Source organism: Mobula birostris, chromosome 6 (assembly GCF_030028105.1).
Source record: "Mobula birostris isolate sMobBir1 chromosome 6, sMobBir1.hap1, whole genome shotgun sequence".
NCBI lineage: Eukaryota > Metazoa > Chordata > Chondrichthyes > Myliobatiformes > Myliobatidae > Mobula > Mobula birostris.
The window spans coordinates 49,603,582-49,624,071 of record NC_092375.1 but is presented as its reverse complement, the minus strand read 5'-3'; the positions used below and the strand labels follow the sequence as shown (position 1 = coordinate 49,624,071).

The window sequence follows — 20,490 nt, the reverse complement described above, 5'->3', positions numbered from 1 at the left end:
AGCGCCTCATAAGCCTCCTCTGACCATTTCCTCACTGTCCTTGAGGTTGCAGCTTTACTCTTCACCAGAGGCACGTAGCAGGGTTTTAGATGCACCAGGTTGTGATCTGACCTTCCCAATGGGGGGAGGGGAGAGGAGCTGTATGCATCACCAGCAACTTTGATGTGTGTTGCTGGAATCGTAAATGTTACAGTTAGCTCATACTCATTTTTCTAAATTTAAGACTAGTTATTCACTCTGTTCTATGCCTTCTGATTGCATAATCGTCCAACCCAGGAATATTTTTGTTGAGCATTCCTTGCTGTTCTGTAACAATATCTTTCCTTGGATAAGGGGAATCAGAGCTGCATGCAGTCTGGGTACTAGTTCAGCAATGCTTTAGTGATTTTTCTCATTCTCTGTATCTGAGCTGACTTTGAACAGATAGTTAAGTGAATGGCCCTATAAATGAAAACTCCCAAAACAAAATGGAAAATCCTTCTTAATAGATTGTTGCCAGAATCTTTGACCAAATTTTCTTCAGTTCCACAAGGAGCCTCGTAATCTGCTTCCTAATATGTGAAGCACGCATTTCCGAGGCCATACTTCTTTCCTTAGAAAGACTCGAAAGAAAAATTAGCAGTTTGTTCACTCTACACTTCTCTAGTATCGTGTGCTTTACCTTTGCATTTCAGTGATTAGCCACACCAGGAATTTAATCTTGCCACATTATTTGAGTTTGGATTGTTTATATTCTTGTTAGAAGTGGTGGGATGGAAGATTCCTTTTGAATAGCTTTTGTACTATTCCTGGATATAAACATAATTTATATGCAGAAGACTGGTGAGAATGGATGTTGAATTGTGTATAACATCCACCTTAATTATTATAATAGTATGTGTCTAATTGACAAGTTATTGAATGGAAATACATGCTGATGTCAGAAGAAAGAAAATTTAAGATAAATGAATTGATAAAGTGGAAATATTCAAATATGAAAAATAGATTCTATCCAAAAGAAGTTACTGGGTGAAGTTAGTGGTGGTAGGTTCAAAAATTGACAGAGCTGCGATAGTTATAATTGACCTACAAATTATGTTTTAAATTGGTTCAAAAATTGTTAATATGCAAATGAAAGTTGATAACTTTAACTGTAGTGCACTGTCCATGTATTGAATTTAGTCTCTGTGGTGTGATCAAATCTTGTCAAAGGACTGGAAGCCATAAGCTTGTCATTTACAAGCATCAAATCAAATTGATACAAATAATGGGAAGAATGCACAGTGATTCAAAGAATCTGGAAAAGGTTAGAAGGTGAAATTTCAGTGAAATATGGAAATGCTGTGGAGAAACTGGGGAAAAAGTATGCCAGTGAAGCCATGGAAAATTGGTTACATTTTATAATACATGGGATTTATTAGAGAGTAATGAAATGTATCGTGTAACTTGTCTTGATTTTTTTGTGTGTGTGTTGTAGGTGTGAAATTCTAGTTTATTATTCATCCCCTCTTGCCCTTGAGGTAATTGTGTGCCAGTTCTGTGAACCCCATCAATCTATAGGTTTGGACTCGGAGACAGAAATTTGCCAAAGGCTTTGCCATTCAGAGTAACATTTAAACTGATCAGGTTTGCTGCTCATTACTGCAGTTGATTTGACAAGAATTTTCAGAACAAGTAGAAACTAATGATATCTCCTTGTGATAATTGTTTGAACAATTTTCCTATTATTCTGACTTCCTCCTCATTTCCATAACCCTGCCAGTATCTCAACACTGATTCTTAATGACTGAAATGTTATTTTGCAATACCTTCTGTTGCCACTTGATTCTGCCTTTTATACAACCATCAAAAGAATTCAGTTCTCCTACAATTTATTAATATACTGTTTGAATGTCCATTAAATTGTCAAAATGTCTCTCCTATTGTACCTGGTATAGTTTTTCCATATACAGTAATTTAATGAAATTCATTTTGTGAAGTTGTCCCCTCCTATATCAGTCTTACCCATTTATAATGAGTTTGTTTATTTTCTAATGGCTGTAAGTGGTAGTCAACAAGTTTTCATACTATTTTGAAATGTAGCAATTTTTTATGATTTTTGGAGTACTTCTGCAGCATTGTGACTTAAATGTGCTTAAGGAAATGGAACAATGGAAACATTAAATTCTCAAAGATGCTGTTTGTCTCTTTTTGCAGTAATTCACAGATGGTTTAACCATAGTCGTCCAAACCAATGTGTTTTTTCTTGTTCCAGATAACACTACAGTAGAAAAAATTAGGGCTATTTGCTTGGATCATTCAAAGCTTGGTGAAAGCAGTCTCAGTCCAAACTTGGACTCGCTCTTCTTTGCACAGTCTGCCTCACAGGTGTTATATCTAACTGAGGTATGTAGACAATTGTTTTTCTAGTTATAAAAATACACTTCGATGGTAGCTTTCTTTGGTCATAGGAATAGAAGGAAGTGATGGGGTTTGAGTGTCTGTGGTTGCCATGCTTTGATCTATTACTTTGTTCCTCAAATTGTCTCTCAAACAATAGGCTCTGAGGTGTGGGATAAAGTATTAACAACATGACTAATTTTGCTTCCTCCACACTTGTTTTACATTTGATATGACTTTGAGACTTGTGTAACTCATTCTGATGCCCAAGAAAAGCCTAGCTCTTCACAAAATTGATGAACTAGAACTCTGGTGATCGTGGCCACTATTTTACTTCCAAATGCATGTTCCCTGTTCTTGTTAATAATGTGGGCATACTAACTCAAAAAGTATAGTAGGATAACATGTCCATCACTCTCAAAAATGTTTCAATTTCCTTGTCGCTATACAATAAAATGCAAAAGTACAAATTTCACCTAATATGTCTGTGATAATAAATCTGATTCTCAAATCTCCCTTCTTAAAGCTTAAAGCTAAGCCCTCTTGTTTTTTTTTGCATCCCTTCCCGGGAAAAAGATCGTTTACACAGACAGCCACTATGATCCCTCCCACGTCACCCTTTTGTTCTTAATATAACTTATAGAATCTCTTGGGATTTTGCCTCAGATTCAGAATTTGGATTTTGCCTCAATTTGCCTGCCAAATTCCTCTCTCGTTGTGTTTTTGTCCTCCTAACTCCAGTCTTATGTGCATTCCTACACTTGCAGTCATCAGGAGATTCACTAGTTTCCAGTTGCTTATAGAAACAAAGAAAATCTACAGCACAATACAGGCCCTTCGGCCCACAAAGCTGTGCCGAACATGTACTTTAGAAATTACCTAGGGTTACCCATAGCCTATCCTAGCTCCATGTACCTATCCAAGAGTCTCTTAAAAGACCCTGTTGTATCTGCCTCCACCACCATCACCAGCGGCCCATTCCACATACTCACCACTCTCTCTGTATGAATCATCGGGATCTCTTCTGGGGAAGGCATGACCTATACAAACGTGATGGGTTAAACATGAACCTGAGGGGACCAATATCCTTGTTGCCAGGATGGCTAGAATTGTTTGGCAGTTTTTAAATTAATTTGCCGGAGTGATAGTGCTGAAGATGGCACGGTTGGCTTCACTACCAGATGAACTCAGTGCCTTCAATGCACGCCTTGAAAGGGCGAACATAACTACAGCTGTGAAGATCCCTGCTGCACCTGATAACTTTGTGATCTCTGTCTCAGAGGCCGATGTTAGGCTGCCTTTAAAGAGCATAAACCCTTGCAAGGCAGAAGGTCCCGCTGGAGTACCTGGTAAGGCTCTGAAAACCTGTGCCAAGCAACTAGCAAGAGTATACAAGGACATTTTCAACCTCTCACCACTATGGGCAGAAGTTCCCACCTGCTTCAAAAAGGCAAAAATTATACCAGTGCCTAAGAAGAATAATGTGGGCTGCTTTAATGACTATTGCCCGGTAGCACTCACATTGACAGTGATGAAGTGCTGCGAGAGATTGGTCATGACTAGACTGAGCTCCTGTCTCAGCAAGGTCCTGGACCCATTGCAATTTGCCTATCGCCACAATAGGTCAATGGCAGATGCAATCTCAATGGCTCCCCACACAGCTTGAGACCACCTGGACAATACAAACACCTATGTCAGAATGCTGTTCATCGACTATAGCTCGGCATTTAATACCATCATTCCCACAATCTTGATAGAGAAGTTGCAGAACCTGGGCCTCTGTACCTCCCTCTGCAATTGGATCGTCGACTTCCTAACCGGAAGACCACAATCTGTGCGGATTGGTGATAACATCTCTTCCTCGCTGACGATCAACGCTGGTGCACCTCAGGGTTGTGTGCTTAGCCCACTGCTCTACTCTGTATACCTATGACTGTGTGGCTAGGCATAGCTCAAATGCCATCTACAAAATTGCTGATGATACAACCATTGTTGGTAGAATCTCAGGTGGTGACGAGAGGGTATAAAGGAGGGAGAAATGCCAGCTAGTGGAGTGGTGCTGCAGCAACAACCTGGCACTCAACGTCAGTAAGACAAAAGAGCTGAGTGTGGACTTCAGGAAGGGTAAGACGAAGGAACATATACCAATCCTCATAGAGAGATCAGAAGTGGAGAGAGTGGGCAGCTTCAATTTCCTGGGTGTCAAGATCTAATCTGGTCCCAACATTTCGATGTAGTTATAAAGAAGACAAGACAGTGGCTATACTTCATTAGGAGTTTGAAGAGATTTGGCATGTCAACAAATACATTAAAAAACTTCTATAGTTGTACCGTGGAGAGCATTCTGACAGGCTGCATCACTGTCTGGCATGGAGGGCCTACGGCACAGGACCAAAAGCTGCAGAAGGTTGTAAATCTAGTCAACTCCATCTTGGGTACTAGCCTACAAAGTACTCAGGACATCTTTAGGGAGCGGTCTCAGAAAGGCAGCGCCCAGTACTAAGGACCTCCTACCACCAGTGCATGCTCTTTTCTCACTGTTACCATCAGGTAGGAGGTACAGAAACCTGAAGGCACACACTCAGTGATTCAGGAACAGCTTCTTCCCCTCTGCCATCTGATTCCTAAATGGACATTGAATCTTTGGACACTACCTCACTTTTTTAATATACAGTATTTCTACTTTTGTACATATTTTAAATCTATTCAATACATGTAATTGATTTATTTATTAATTATTATTTTTTTTTTTTCTCTCTGCTAGATTATGTATTGCATTGAACTGCTGTTGCTAAGTTAACAAATTTCACGTCACATGCCGGTGATAATAAACCTGATTCTGATTCTGAGTTCGCTTACAAACAGAGGCAATGTCTAGTTAGACTCCTAGTTAGCAAGAAGAGGTTGATGATGATAGGGCAAAATTGTTGTCAACAATGGAGATTACAGGATTGAAAATGTTATATTTGAATGCGTGCAGCAAATGCAATAAGGTTGATGAACTTGTAGCACAGTTACAGATTGGCGTGTATGATGTTGTAGACATCACTGAATCTGGCTGAAAGGAGGTTATAGCTGGGAACTTAATGTTCAAGGATACACAGAGTATGGAAAGGACAGGCAGAATGTGCAGTTTATGCCTCCCTCTTTCTTAACCACCTTCTAAACTTTGTTATCCGGTTATGATGCATTCATTTTTTCTAAAATTATAGAAGGTAGTATTGAAAACAATGATGCTATACTTTAGCAAGCCTATTGAAAAAATCACTAAATGAAATATTTACATGTTAAATTAACCACTAAGTTGCAGAAGAACAGTAACTTAATTTATATTAAAAGATTTGTAAGAATTTGCTTCCTCTCTTAAATTATCACATTTCTTTGCAGGTAGTATATGCTTTGTTGATGCCTGCCAGTGCACCTTTGGGAGAAGATGCAAGTGATTTCCAATACAACTTCTTAAAAAGCGGTGGTGTGTCCCTTGTTTTGGGGATGCTTACAAGGAATAATTTCCTGCTAAATGCTGATGTGGAGACACGAAGAGCTGCCTATCTCAATGCACTAAAAATAGCCAAATTATTGCTCACAGCTGTTGGTTATGGGCATGTTAGAGCTGTGGCAGAAGCATTTCAGCCAGTTGTGGAAGGATCAAGCACTGTTTCACCAGTATGTATCTTTTGTAATCTAAAATTTTGATGAATTTGTGATTATTCTGTTAGCGGCAATAGTGTGATGGCTTTTCCTGAAGGACGTGGAACACAGGCAGTGTGATTTTTCTGTTAATTTTATAAGCCTAAACAAAACATTGTATTCATGGAGATGCATTTGCTTCATTGATTAAAATGTGTCAGCAAAATGACCTTACTGTAGATTGGTCTCCTCTGAATTCTGAGGGAAGATGGGGAATGGTCCTGACCCAAATCCTTTCCAGTCTGATTCTAAATATATAGTTCTCAATATTACCAACACAATTTTTGGTGGTACACTTGAACTTGTTTTTTCATTTATTGAGATTTGATTTGTGAAGCTAAGAATATTTTTGAAAACATAATTAAATTTAGTAGTTTAATAATGGAAGCATAATCTAAATTTTCTTGTGTAAATTTTGAATTGTTCAAGTACACCTTAGTGCTATGCAAACTTTGATGTTTTGATTTATTAACAGATAAATCATGCTACTCATAGCCAAGCTGTAGTTCTGCAAAATGCTCTGCACAACATTCCTAATCCTACTTCAGACTGTATGTTGAGAAATGTAGCCATTCGCCTTGCCCAGCAGATTTCAGATGAGGTATGTGTTTTTATCTTGTGACTTTGTATAATACATAAAACAATGAATTTTTAATGCATAAATATATGTAATAGTAAATATAGCTGTAACACTAATGATCTCTCCATTGGCACTGCTTACTTTTTAATTATTGTCTTTTATTAATTGTTTCAGAAGCTCCATAAATTTATATAAAACGAATTAATCATATGATCAGCGATTTTACTTTTTGGAGACTATATATTTTCTGTCAATTAATATGTAAATTAATTTAATAAATGTTTTTAAATACACATTTAAAATTGGATTAATTTATAAAATTATGGAAAAATTGTAACTATTGGTTAGATAACTATTCTTGTTAAACTTTAATTAAAAACAAGTTGATTTGTGGAAATAAAAACCAATATATGAATATACACACGATCTGCCTGGGAACCAGAGGAAGCCGTTCTCTGTTCTTGATCAAACTGTGCCACGTATCAATTTGAAGATAAATGAAAGGGTAGAAAATGAGGTCTGTTTTTTAAATTTGATTTTGCAATTCCATTAACAGCTTGGTTAACACAATACTGCTTTCACTCAACTGCTGAAAAATACTTTGGTCAAATATTTATATTAGTATGAGGAAAAACTTGATTTGGCATCAACCACTTCTGTGTGGGTTCTCAGCCAAATGATTGAATCTAGCTTTCATATATCGATACCTGATTGCAAGAATTTATTAGTGATATTGTTTCTTGATTGGGCATATATTAGTCAGTAGTTGGAAACGAAAAATCAATTTTGATTCCTGGCTAAGTGCAGAATATCACCTTTCAAAAAAAATGAACACACAATGATAATAGCACACATTAAATTGTGCAACTCATAGAAATACTGCCTCACAGAGCCAGAGACATTAGTTCAATCCAAATCTTAGGTGCTGTCTCTGCAAAGTTTGTGCACTGTCTGTGACTGCATGTGTTTACATTGCTAAATTAGTTTATTATTGTCATGTGTACCAAATTAAAATGGAAAACCCTGTCTTGCATGCCATTCATACAGATCTGTTCATTACAGCAGTACATTGAGGTAATACAAGGTAAAACAATAACAATGCAGAAGGGTGTTATGGTCACAGAATATGCTGTACAGATGGACAATAAGGTGCAAGGTCATAACAAGGTAGTTTGTGACATTAAAGGTCCATCTAATTGTACTAGGGATCCATTCAATAGTCTTCTAACAAAGGGATAGAAACTGTCCTTGATCCTAATTGTATGTATTTTCAGGCTTTTATATCTGCTGACAGTGGCAGTAGAGGACGTCTGAGGTGGGTAGGATCTTTAATTATGGCAGCTGCTTTACTGAAGGAGCAAAAGTGTAGACAATATCCATGGATGGGAGGCTGGTTTTCATGATGTAGACACAGTACCATACAATTCTCCAGTTTTTGTGGTCGCACAGTTGCTATACCAAGCCAAGGTGCATCATTGAAAACTGGATGAGGCTCAAAGTGGACATGCTAATTTTTTTTTTGCCTTCTGAGGAAATAAAGGTGCTGGTGAGGTTCTTGGCCATGGTCTCCAGTGTTTAGGTCAGCAGTAGAATCGAGGGGAATTTGAGACCAAGAATGGGATTAATGTAGTAGTGTAAATGGCTGGTGATGGTGATGGCCTTTTTCCATGCTACATCTCTTTTCTTTTATGGCAATCATGGTGTTTTCTTTACAGTGCAAACTTGGGTGCTGCATTTTATGTAAAGAACAGTTAATTAAAGCATGTGTAGCATACTTAGCATTCCACTGGTTTCAGTAAACACTTCCATCAACTGGTGATCTGCAGTGTTGAAGAAAATAATGTATTTTTCTTTGGGTGGTTGATTATGGGAGACTAATGGAGAAAATAGCTTAATTTTTTGGAATGGTTGGACTAGACAAGTTTAGTTGGCCAGGAGAAGCAGTAGCTTTCTCAAGACGGAACAGTTTTTGTTTAGGGAATTTTTTTTCCCATCTGGTTTACTGTTCCAAAGGTAGATGAGCTATTTAAGTGATGTCATGTTTCAAATGACAGCTATGGAACTCAATTCTCGTAATATTATTGTAAAATAATATTTGTAAAATTTGTGTAAAAATTTGTAAATATTTATATTTGTTTTTCTTGGTAAATGCTGCTGATAAGATATGTTTGTGATGCTGCTGCAAGTAGGCTTTTCATTGCACCTGTGCAAACGTGTCCTTTTGAATATGACATTAAACTCAGCTTTGATCTCAATCTTTTAGTTTTGAATCACTGCCTGTTTGCCTCCAGAATGCCTCTATTTTTTATTTACAGCTGGGAAGAGGTACCATATCAGTTTATGAATGTACAAATTAGAAGCAAGAGGAGGCCTGTACTGCCATTGAATGAAATACTGGCCTATCTGGTTGTTAATTCAACTCCACATCTAATTGTACCTTTAGCAATGTGAGCCCATGCTGTATGGTCTTACCAGCTTTCTTGTAATCAATTTGATGTTTTCGCAGTAAACCTGTTAACATGTCAGGGTAGTCAGTGCCCAGGAGAATGTTTGTCGTTAGAATGATGTGGCTGATGTGAAATTTTATCTGTATGTTTACTCTTGTGGCAGGCACATTAGACAGTTTTGTTCTGTTTATCCAATGAAGATGTTTTGTTAGCTTGTGAAGAAGGTAGTTGTCCTTCATGCTCAACTTTATTGATTACACCTTCATTGTGCTGTTGTATCTAAAGCTGACTGGCATCTGAATAGTATGGCATTTTCTCGCCTTGATGAATATTTTACCATTGACTTTAGTTTAAGTGGATCTAGCTATTACGCATAATTGCTAGATCTTCTATTTACAAGCAGGGTCACATAGCTTGTAAAGCTGCTCCCTGACATTTCCAGCAATTTGGGTTCAAACCTCACCTTTGCTGCTGTCTGTACTGAGCTTGTATGATATCCCTATGGACAGATTTCTTCCAAGATGTCCAGTTTCCTCTCATATCTCAAAGATAAATGGGGTGCTAGGTATGGAAATGAATGCCAAAATCTGTGTTTGTCGGGGGTGGGGTGGTAATTGATAAGAATGCGGAGAGAAGGTTGCAGGAAAAATCATTGGGAGAATGGAATTCCTCTGAATGGGTCAAATGTTCTAAGGAAAGATGAAATTGTGCTCCAAGGGTTTTAGTATCGAAAATAAAGGATTAAATTGACACTAGTTTTTAAATTACAATTTATCATTTAGCTTTATCTTTCTATAGGAATCTTAAGACTTATGTGGCTAATACTGTCAGCTTGAAGTTTTGTCAAATTCTTTTTGGTCCCTAATAGTTCTGAGCATCATAAATGACTGTAATTACAGCTGTAATGCCAAAAATTTTTTCATATGGACCTGTATATTTTTAATTGCTGACTTTTTCAATTGTTTCTGAAGGCCCATGTCCATATAAAACTTGAGTTAATCGTATTAATTAATCACTGCCTTTTATGATTAATCATTGATCATAAAAGACAGTATTTTTTGGAACCTATATATTTCTGTAACTTAAATATTGGAGAGTAATTTACTGTAAATTAAGTATTTATGAATCAGTTCCGTTTATTGTCATTTAACCATACACATATATACTGCCAAATGAAACAACATTCCTCCAGATCAAGGTGCTCAACACAGTACATAAAACTCACACACTCATCACATAAAGTAATATTACTACAAATAAATTAAAATAACAAGGTCCATTTATGACACAAGTTATAAAGTAATTAGAATAACACTACTGGCACTTCATATGTGGTAATACCTGGGTGGTGGCAAGGAGTTTAGTAGTATTATAGCCTGAGGGAAGAAGCTGTTTCCCATCCAAGCAGTTCTTGTCCTAACGCTACGCTACCTCCTACGTAATGGTAGGGCGTCAAAGAGATTGTTATACAGGTGTGAGGGATCATTGACAATGCTAAGAGCTTGCATACGAGGTGCTTCTGGTAAATATTTAAGGGAGACCCCAGTGATCCTCTCAGCAGTTCTCACAATCCATTGTACAGTCAGATGCCTTACAATTTCTGTACCAGATGGTGATGCAGCTGGTCAGTACACTCTCTCTGGTGCTCCTGTAAAAATGAGTTAGTGTGGGGGGGGGGTGGGTAGAGGGGCTCCTCACTCACTTCAGTCTTCTCAGGATTTAGAGATGCTGCTGTGCTTGCTTAACCAAAGAGATGCTGTTGAGGGACCAGGTTATTTGTTTAGAAACTTGTTTCTCCATACTCTCTGGAGGAGATGTTTATGTACAGTGAGGAGTGGTCACCTTCCTGAAGTCCATAATCATCTTGTTGGTCTTGTTGCACCTTTCTACCAACTACTATGACAGGCGCTATGTGGTGAGTCGGTGAATGGGTAGTCTGTGGTGCACTTGCTGGGCTTTGGTATGCTTCTGGTGCAATGTCTTGAGCTTTTCAGTGATCCTATAAATGCTCCTCTATTTTTAGAGCAAACATAGATTAAGGATTCTCAGGTAATTATGGATGCTGCAGTTTTCAAATGGCTTTGAAAACATTGAGTCTCTCAGTTGTTCCCCTGATAACATTTTGCCATGACAAGAACTCTGTAGGTTGTGACTGTTTTAGAAGTTTGGTGTTAGGTAGATAAATGATGTGACCTATCCAATGGACCAGTAAGTCTATTTATTCAAGACCTCAGCATGACAAACTGTTGACCAAAGTGAGGGTTTGGAAGATTTTGCTTGGAAGTTTTGTTGCATAATAATAATAACTTAATTTTTGTAGGGTGCTATATAAATAAAGCTGCAAACTCAAAGTGCTTTACATAGATTGTAAAGATAAATCAAAATGGTCATAAAAAATATAAAGACAATATTGGAAATCATATGTAAAAACAAACATTATATAGAATAAAATGTAATTGAATATACCAAATTATATAAATGTAATCAATATCAATGAGCATTAAATAATCCTATAAGTGGGCCAAACTTTTAAAAAGTAGGCTTTTAGATGTGTTTTGAAATGTTTCACAGTTCCAGCCTGGCAGACCTCAGTTGGTACAGTCTTCCAGATTTTTGGTGTGTAAGAGCAAAAGGTTGCATCTTCAGTTCTTATATGCTTGGCTCTAGGAACACTAACCAAACCAATATTCGCTGATCTAAGATTACAATAAGGGATGTAAGAGGATAGGCACTCCGCTATATAGGGAGGAGCTAGATTATTCAGAGTCTTGTATGTATGTGTATATATATATATATATATATATATAATTAAGAGTATTTTAAAATCGATCCTAAAGGACACAGGCTGCATGTGCAATGATACTAAAACCAGTGAAATGTGCTCCGATTTTTTTTCTTTGGTTAAGGTTCCTGCTGCTGCATTTTGAACAAGCTGCAGCTGATTTTTATATATCTTTATTCGGCAGTCTTGAAAAGAAAACATTACAGTAGTCTAATAGGCTAAAAGCAAAAGTGTGTATCAATCTTTCTGGATCCTGAGTTGTTATAAGGCTACATATGGTCCAACAATTCGAAGCATATCGAAGACCAAAGTTTCCTGGACTAGAGCTGAGAAAGTACTTATTTGTAAAAGTCAAAGATAAAATTCTTGCTAGTGACTGATTGAAACTAATTGAAGAATTTGAAGGTATTAGCAATCATCAGTGTTACAATGAAAATCAAGATTTGGAGGATGCATTTGTTGAAACCATTGTATGAAGGCAGACCATTACCTGCACTAGATGTGCTAATTTTATTCATAGTCATAGAAAAGTACAGCACAGAAACAGGTCCCTGGACCTATCCAGTCCATGCCAAAACAATTTAGACTGCCTACTTCCATTGACCTGCACCAGGACCATAATCCTCTATACTCCTACCATCCATGTACCTTCTCTTACTTCTCTCAAACTTCTCTTAAACATTGAAATTGAGCTTGCATGCACCACTTGCACTGGCAGGTCATTCCACACCTGTGCAACCCTCAAGGTTCCCCTCATGTTCCCATTAAACTTATCACCTTTCACACTTAACCCATGACCTCTAGTTATAGTCCCACCCAACTTCAACAGAAAAAGTCTGCTTGCATTTACTCTATCTGTACCCCTCATAATTTTGTATACCTCGATGACCAAAACTGCACACAATACTTCAAATTAGACCTCAACAATGTCTTATACAACTTCAGTATAACATCCCATCGCCTGTGCTCATTACTTTGATTTATAAAGGCCATATGTGCCAAAACTTTCTTTATGACACTATCTACTTGTGGCACCAGGTAGATTCATTTACAATCAAAAGAACACGGCAGTGTGCTGGCTGTGTATGTGGTGATGACAGTAAAACCTGTGAGGGAGATTTTTTTTTTGAAGTGGAGAAACCTTTACACTGGGACATTACGCTCTCTTGACCACAGAAGTCTGGGTCCAGTGGTATGAGTAGCCCTCACAACCAAGGGATCTTCGTTGATAGTCATGATGACTTTTGTGCTTTATTGTGTCCTTCACTCTCAACAAAGTGTTGCAGAACCACCTTCTTGGCTGTTGAATCTCACTGTTGTTGACTTCACATACTAGGACAGGCATGTCCCTATTTCACAGAAGTATGAGACTGGTCAGCTACCCTCTTCTGTTTTTAGCCCACCTGTCAAAGCCGTTTTCCGGGGTGTGGCAACTGCAAACAGCTACTTAGAGCCACAGGTGAGAGCTGAGTGTCTGTTGGAGACCAGTGGTGAGTGAGCTGCCCCAGACTGGACACAACAAGCCCCTTCACCAGAGGTGCTACACCTCCCTGGATACCCTATGTATGGCAGCATACACAGGATGAATTCCTACATCGATAACTTAGGAACTAATGCAGAGTTTTATAGTACCGCTGTAGTATTGGTTGTGTTCTAATTTGATCTATATTTCATTAAAATACTGGATTTGTTACTCAGCTAAAATGATAGTTTGTTTTTTTTTAAATACCTTTTTAACCATTTCCATGAAACTTTGCCTCTTTGGGGTGGCCACTTAATTGGGCCAAAATTTACTGGTCCTCATGTCCTAGTTAACTGGAATCCACTCTGTGCATGTGTGTGTATATATGTATGTATGACGTGTGTGTGTGTGTGTGTGTGTATGTACACACGCATGCACGCTATTATACTTGCCACAGTATTACAGACATAGCATTTGAAATACAACATTCACAGCAAAAGCATAAGTAGAAAAGGTAAACTATATAAGAAAGAACACAATTAGAATAAAAAAGAAGTCAATTGTTGTGCAATGTGGTCGTGATGTTACTACAGTGAGGTAGTAATTAGGGTTGTACTTTCCCGAATTTGGTCCAAATTGCCATTGTAACTCAAGCCGCAGAGGATGTTTGGTAAAAGAAATGGAGAAAAATCACTGTTTTTGGACTGTTCTCCAAAATTGATACAGGGAAGAAGAATTTTTATTGTGCATCTCTATTATAAGATAACTTATAAGGACTGCAAAGGAAATTTTGAGGAGAAAGAGGGAATAAAGCTAAGATTGAATTATTTTAGAATAGATACAAGTAGAACAGGATTCCAGTGGCTTACTGCAATCAGTTGACATTAATACATGAATGCTAGTTTCAGGTTAAGTGATTGTATAATTTCTGTGTTTGACTGAATGTGGCTGTTAACAAAACTGCATCTTCAATAAATTGATTTAGCAACTAGTGGTGAAAGAAGATAAATTAAACTGTTAGGAACATAAATGGCAATAACAAAAAAATTCCAGGGGAAAAATAAAATGGGGGGAAAACCTGGAAGTTAGATCATTGAAAGAAAGAGAACAAGGAAATAAATGTGGTTTTCATTGTTCATGTTGGTTAGGTAAGTTATTGAAGGAGGAGTAGGGAGTCTTTAGAGGATAAACACAAGCTGAAATCTGTTGCTTTGATTGGAGAAACACCAACACAAACTAATGTCATTATATGACTTGTTCTATATATTCAAGTGATATATTTTACAAATGTGGTTTCTTAGTTTTTACCATTTAATAGTCATATTTCTTCGATTCAGTATGTATTTTACATCTTCTTTAGATTAGAACTCAAATGTGCAGCTGTAGGAATGTTGCAGTGTAAACTGCTTTAAAATAGATTAATAATCAAAGAAAAGCCAAAAACTGTTCAGCCCTGGGATTTGGTTTTAAACAAATGTATGGTTATTCATCTCAAAAGTTTGTGGGATGTTGCTGTGTCCTGTTTGCTACCTGATTTGTCTAATGGAAATATCGGTTCAAAATTCAATTTTGTTAAGCATTTTTTGTATTTGAAGTACAGTGTGAATTCAAACAGTATGACTAATTTGGTTATTACAAATCAAAGCAAAAGTTTTTACTTTATTTGACCACACTGTGTATTTTGGCCATTTGTGCACATGATTACTTTTAAAAAAAAATGTTCATAATGCGTGAACCTGATGTAGCTTTAATATGTCATTACTGTGGTAGTTTAAAGCTGGTCAAAAAAGTTATCTGATTAAGATTAATTGATGCTGTACAAGTGCTGTTACTGAGATTTTAATTGCTTTTTTCCCTCCAATTTTTTTCACTCTTCCTCTCCTGTAGGCACTAACTCATGCTGAGGTACGGTTCCATGGGTTCTGGACATTTTGTAATCTTGCTTAAGTGCTCATTCTTGACATGGGCCTAGGTAGTGCTGTCAGGCTGTTTGACATTGGAGGGCAACTCAACTGACTGTGCCTGTCCTCCTCCTATATATCCTTTGCATGTTTTCCAGCAAATGATTGCTATGGGTAGCAAATAGAAGCAGGAAGTTTTAAGTTCTCTTCCTCCTTTAAACTGGGGTGCTGAGATCCACTGTAGTGTCCTTTATGCCCCTGTTCATCAGCTAACTCAGCATAAACTGGGGCTTCAGAATTGTTTGGATGAATGGAATTACAAGGTAGTGTATTTAGAAATAATTTTAACTTTTTGATTTTGACAATATTGATAGCAAACTTTTGAAAAAAAATCGGTGTGATTACTGAGCTAGGCTGACCAAAAGGGTCCTAAATTTGATTGCTGGTCTGTGCTAAGTTAGCTGATCCCAACTAGAGCAGTTGAGGTGCTATCATTGGCTTCAACACTCCCATGGTACTGACAAAAATGTGGTTGTGTCTCTACTCTTGATTCTCATTTAGTGATGAAAATACACAAATTAATAGTTGATGGTTTAATGATATGCTTATACTTGTTAAAATCGAGGGAAACCTTATCCCTATCATCTTCGAAAATAATACAAAGAAATTTGCAATTGGGATGTTGAACTTGAAAGACAGAGTCTGGAATATTAATACCATGTATATTTTAGTACCATTATAATTATCAAACTATTAATAGATATTTCACAGTCTGTATAACCAATCAAGTTAGAAGTTATTGCAGCATACCTGGTATGGACAAAGAACTTTAAATTATGAAGTTAAAGTAACATCATAAGTAAGATCACAAATGGGCATCACCATATGTAGTTGTTGTTATTTTTTTTAAATTATTCGTTTACATGATGCAAGGTACGTGCCTTGTTTCTGATCTGTGACTTAAATGTTTTATACTGAAATTACATTTGACACAACAGGTTAATGCATTATTTTTCCATCTCAGTGCTTAATTGCAGTTGGTTGTTGTATTCTTGGTGTTTTAAATTGGGAAGATTTGGAACTCTTGACCCAACTCCAACTTGGTATAAATTTTGGATGTAATTTACCCCAAATTTAGCAAGAAATTGGCATCTGCTTTTTTAATATGCATTCAGTTGTCATCCACAAACAGGTGATAGGCTAATAAATAGCAGTCTGATATAAAGCAGGATATATCTTCAGTAAGCTGATGCTGAATGCCCTTAGTCATGAAATACTGAATTTCCTTTAACCAAGATGTTTTGGTTGTAAGCATAAAAAGGATTGAGCAAAAGGAAACCATGTCTCTTGTACTTGATAATTATGCATGTGAGGTGTCAAGGAAGTGAAACTTTATGTAGAGTTAATTCTCTGTAAGAGTGTGATTTTAATTTTAATTATATTATTGTTTTCTCTCGAAGGCCTCAAAATACATCCCAGACATTTGTGTTATTAGAGCAGTCCAAAAAATTGTTTGGGCCTCAGGTTGTGGCTCAATACAGCTTGTGTTCAGTTCTAATGAGGAGATCAGCAAAATATATGAAAAAGTAAGTTAATTCTACAATTATTTTTGAAGAATTTAATTTTGTTTAAATATCTATTGGAAATGCTAAACATATTTTTTAAAATGTTTGATATTAAGATTGTCCCTGATAAGGTAATGCTCCCATACTGAGTGAAGTTGGAAAGTAAAATATTTGGCTGTAAAATTGTATGTTTACTTCAATGAATGTTGGTTTATGAGACACATTTCAGAGTACTTCAAAAATCTTTAAGAACTATTTGATTATAAATATGATAACTTCCCTTACCCTTATTAATATTTTCAGTGACACGTATGAAAAAATACAAGTAGATTACAGTTTGATTGTCAGAAGAAATAGCCTAAAAACCTTTGTGATGAGAGATCTGAGTACCATTCAATGCCATTTATGCAATATTATGCTAATTAAGCATAGTCATTTTTGAAGCATTTCAGGGCATTATGTTACTACTTAAAACAAACAATTTGGTGGAGGAACTCAGTGGGTCAGGCAGCATCTGTGGGGGGTGGGGGGAATTAATGTTCACCTTTGAGTCAATCCTACGTCAAGGTCTGAGGGCAGAGAACCAGTTTAAAGAGAAGAAGGGGAATGGCGAGCCAAAGGCCAGAGGTAATTGGTGGACAGGGTGTGGGAGTAGCATAAACTAATTTAACTAATATCTTGGCAAATTCTCTCTCAACCCATCTTCATTCCAGCACTGCTAGTTTTTGTGTTTCTGCTTATCATTCTCCAATAGTTGTCCCTTCCAGGCTCCATTTTCCTCTCTGTTTGTCTGCCAACATCTAGCACCTCCTAGTTTCTTCCCTCCCCCCACTTACCTGGCTCAATCTATCTACCTTCAATAACCTCACCACACTCCTACCCCCTCACCGTGCACCAAACACCACTGCTTCTTATTTCTCTCCCCCTTCGATCTTTGTCCTGATGCTGGATTTCTACCTCAAATCTTTGCAGCTCCTTTCCCCAGCAGATTAATTGTTTCTAGTATCTGCAGTTTTCTGTGTCCCTTCTCTCACTATATATAGAAGTTGGTTGGTTCTCAGTATTAAGGTCCATAAAAAAATGAAGGCAGTAAAATGGCAAGGGTTTATCACTATTGTCATGTATGATCCTTATTTCACTATAAGCATGTCAGTTTCTCTCTAAAATTTACACAATATGATCAGTGATTATGTAAATCTAATAAAATGACCTGACAAGTAGTGAAAAGAGCATTTAGTAACTCTGTGAATTTCAAATGTAGAGTTAATATATCTTAAAATAACAAGAATTTGGATGCTATAATGTCAGGAAATTGTATGTTTAAATCTATAAATTAAACAATATGCACATGAATTGTTGGCAGTATAATATTGCAAATATTACAAATTAAGTAATGCTCCACAACAGGAACAAATTGTGTTACAACACAAACTGGCATAGTTGGTGATTTACTGTATGTTAAATGGTGTACTTTGGTTTTTCTTTTTGCTTTGTTAGGCTAATTAAAGTTACATCCAAACAAAAGTGACCCGTCAGATGCAGTCGATCTATATTAAAAAAAAATGTAATATCATTTATTATTGTCATAGAGTCATGGTGCACTACACCACATAAGGATACCCTTTGGCCCATCTAGTCTTTGCTGAACTGTTGTTCTGCCTCATTCAATTGACCTGCACCTGGAACATACCCCTCCCATCCATGTACTTATCCAAACTTCTCTTCAAAGTTGCAGTTGAACCCATGTCCACCATTTATGCTAGCAGCATATTCCACACTTGCAACATTCTCAGAGTGCAGTACTTCCTCCCTCAGGTTTTGCTTAAATATTTCACCTTCCACCCTTAACCTATGACAACTAGTCTCACCCAACTAGTGGAAAAAGCCTGCTTACATTTACCCTACCTATACCATTCATAACCTTGTATACCTCTATCAAATCTCCCTTCAATCTTCCACTTTCTAGGAATAAAGTTCTAACCTATTCAATCTTTCCTTATAACTCAGGTCCTCCAGTCTTGGCAACATCCTTGTAAATTTTCTCTGTACTCTTTCAATCTTATTTACATCTTTCCAGTAGATAGGTGACCGAAGCTGCATACAGTACTCCCATTTAGGCCTCACCAAAGTCTTATACAACTCCAACATAAAATCCGATCTCTTGTACTCAATACATTGAGGCCAATGTACCAAAAAGTTTTTTTTATGAACCCAAGTATCTGTAATGCCCTCTTACAAAGAATTATAGACTTGTATTCTCAGACCCCTTTGTTCTACTGCACTCCTCAGTGCGTACTGGTCACTGTACAAGACCTACCCTGGTTGGCCCATCTAAGCTAATCCTTTTTGCCTATTCAATGACCATATCCTTTCATTCCTGCACATTCATCTGCCAATCTGAGAGCCTCTTTGAATGCCTTTATCACCACCTTAGGTAGTGCATTACAGGCACTTGCCATTCTGTGTAAAAGCAGCTTGCCAGAGGCACTTTTTTTTTTTGAAATTACCCCCTTTCATCTTAAGTATATGCTTCTTGTGTTAGATATTTCAATCCTTGGGAAAAAGATATTGGCAGCCTCTCACAACCTTATAAATTTCAATCAGATCTCCCCTTGGCCTCTGCTGCTCCAAAGAAAAGCAACCCCAGATTTGTCCAGCCTCTCCTTATAACACCTACTCTCTAATCCAGGCAACGTACTGATAAACTACTTCTGTACCATCTTCAAAGACTCAATATCTTTCCTATAATGTGGCAACCAGAACAGAATGCAGTTCTTCAGATGCAGCGTAACTTGAGTTTCATAAAGCTGTAACATAACTTCCCAATTCTTCTTGTATAATATAATTTTTATTGAGTTTTCAAAAAGAATACATGAAAGGATAAAATCTACCCTCCCCCCTCCCCTTAACCCTCCCCCCCCCCATATATAGTCCTACCTGAAAAGAGAAAAGAGAAAAAAAAAGAAGAGCCGCCTGGGTATTGGAAGGTTTCCACATGCTCCATGGGATTCAAAATAAATTTGGTATAAATAACTTTCCCCAAGGGACCAAAATCTTTATCGGAGCACTTAAATATGCCATCCTATCTTTTGTAAATAAGGGCGCCAAATATTCAAAAATGTTACATATTTATCTCTTAAATTATAAGTAATTTTTTCGAGTGGAATAGAACTAGCCATTTCATTATTCCAACGATCCATACTTAAATACGAATCAGATTTCCAAGTAACTGCTATAGTCTTCTGAGCTACTGCCAATGCAATTTTTATAAATTCTTTCTGATATTTATTCAATTTAAGTTTTGGCTTTATCCCTTCAATATCACCTAATAGAAATAATACAGGGTTATGTGGAAGTTGAGTTCCAGTAATTTGTTCCAATAAGACTCTTAAATTTATCCAAAAGGGTTGAATTTTAAAACAAGACCAAGTAGAATGTAAAAAAAACTTCCCAATTCTTGAACACATCCTTAATTCATCAAGGCAAACATGCTATATGCTTTCTTTACCACCACTGAAAGTGGCTACAAACTGTGTTGCCGCTTTCATGGAGCTATGGATTTGAACCTCAAGATCCCTCTGCACATCAGTACTGGTCTTACCAATAGCAGCGAGCTGCCCCTTTGCATTTGATCTCCCATAGTGCAACACTTCTCATTTGGCCAGGTTAAACTTCATCTGCCATTTCTCTGCTCGTATCTGCAAC

General features: G+C 37.1%; 1 protein-coding gene across 6 annotated transcripts in view; it reads left to right on the top strand.

The window, feature by feature from the left end:
- The window catches only part of usp9 (ubiquitin specific peptidase 9), a 266,944-nt gene that overhangs the window by 163,074 nt on the left and 83,380 nt on the right, over positions 1 to 20,490 (top strand). For 5 of the 6 annotated variants that reach the window (XM_072260457.1, XM_072260455.1, XM_072260456.1 and 2 more), the window contains 5 exons: positions 2,234 to 2,364; positions 5,746 to 6,024; positions 6,524 to 6,649; positions 15,207 to 15,224; positions 16,681 to 16,806. In XM_072260457.1, the coding sequence (XP_072116558.1) occupies positions 2,234 to 2,364; positions 5,746 to 6,024; positions 6,524 to 6,649; positions 15,207 to 15,224; positions 16,681 to 16,806 (680 nt within the window). The remainder of the gene's footprint in view (positions 1 to 2,233; positions 2,365 to 5,745; positions 6,025 to 6,523; positions 6,650 to 15,206; positions 15,225 to 16,680; positions 16,807 to 20,490) is intronic. The other variant, XM_072260458.1, reaches the window with a different exon arrangement.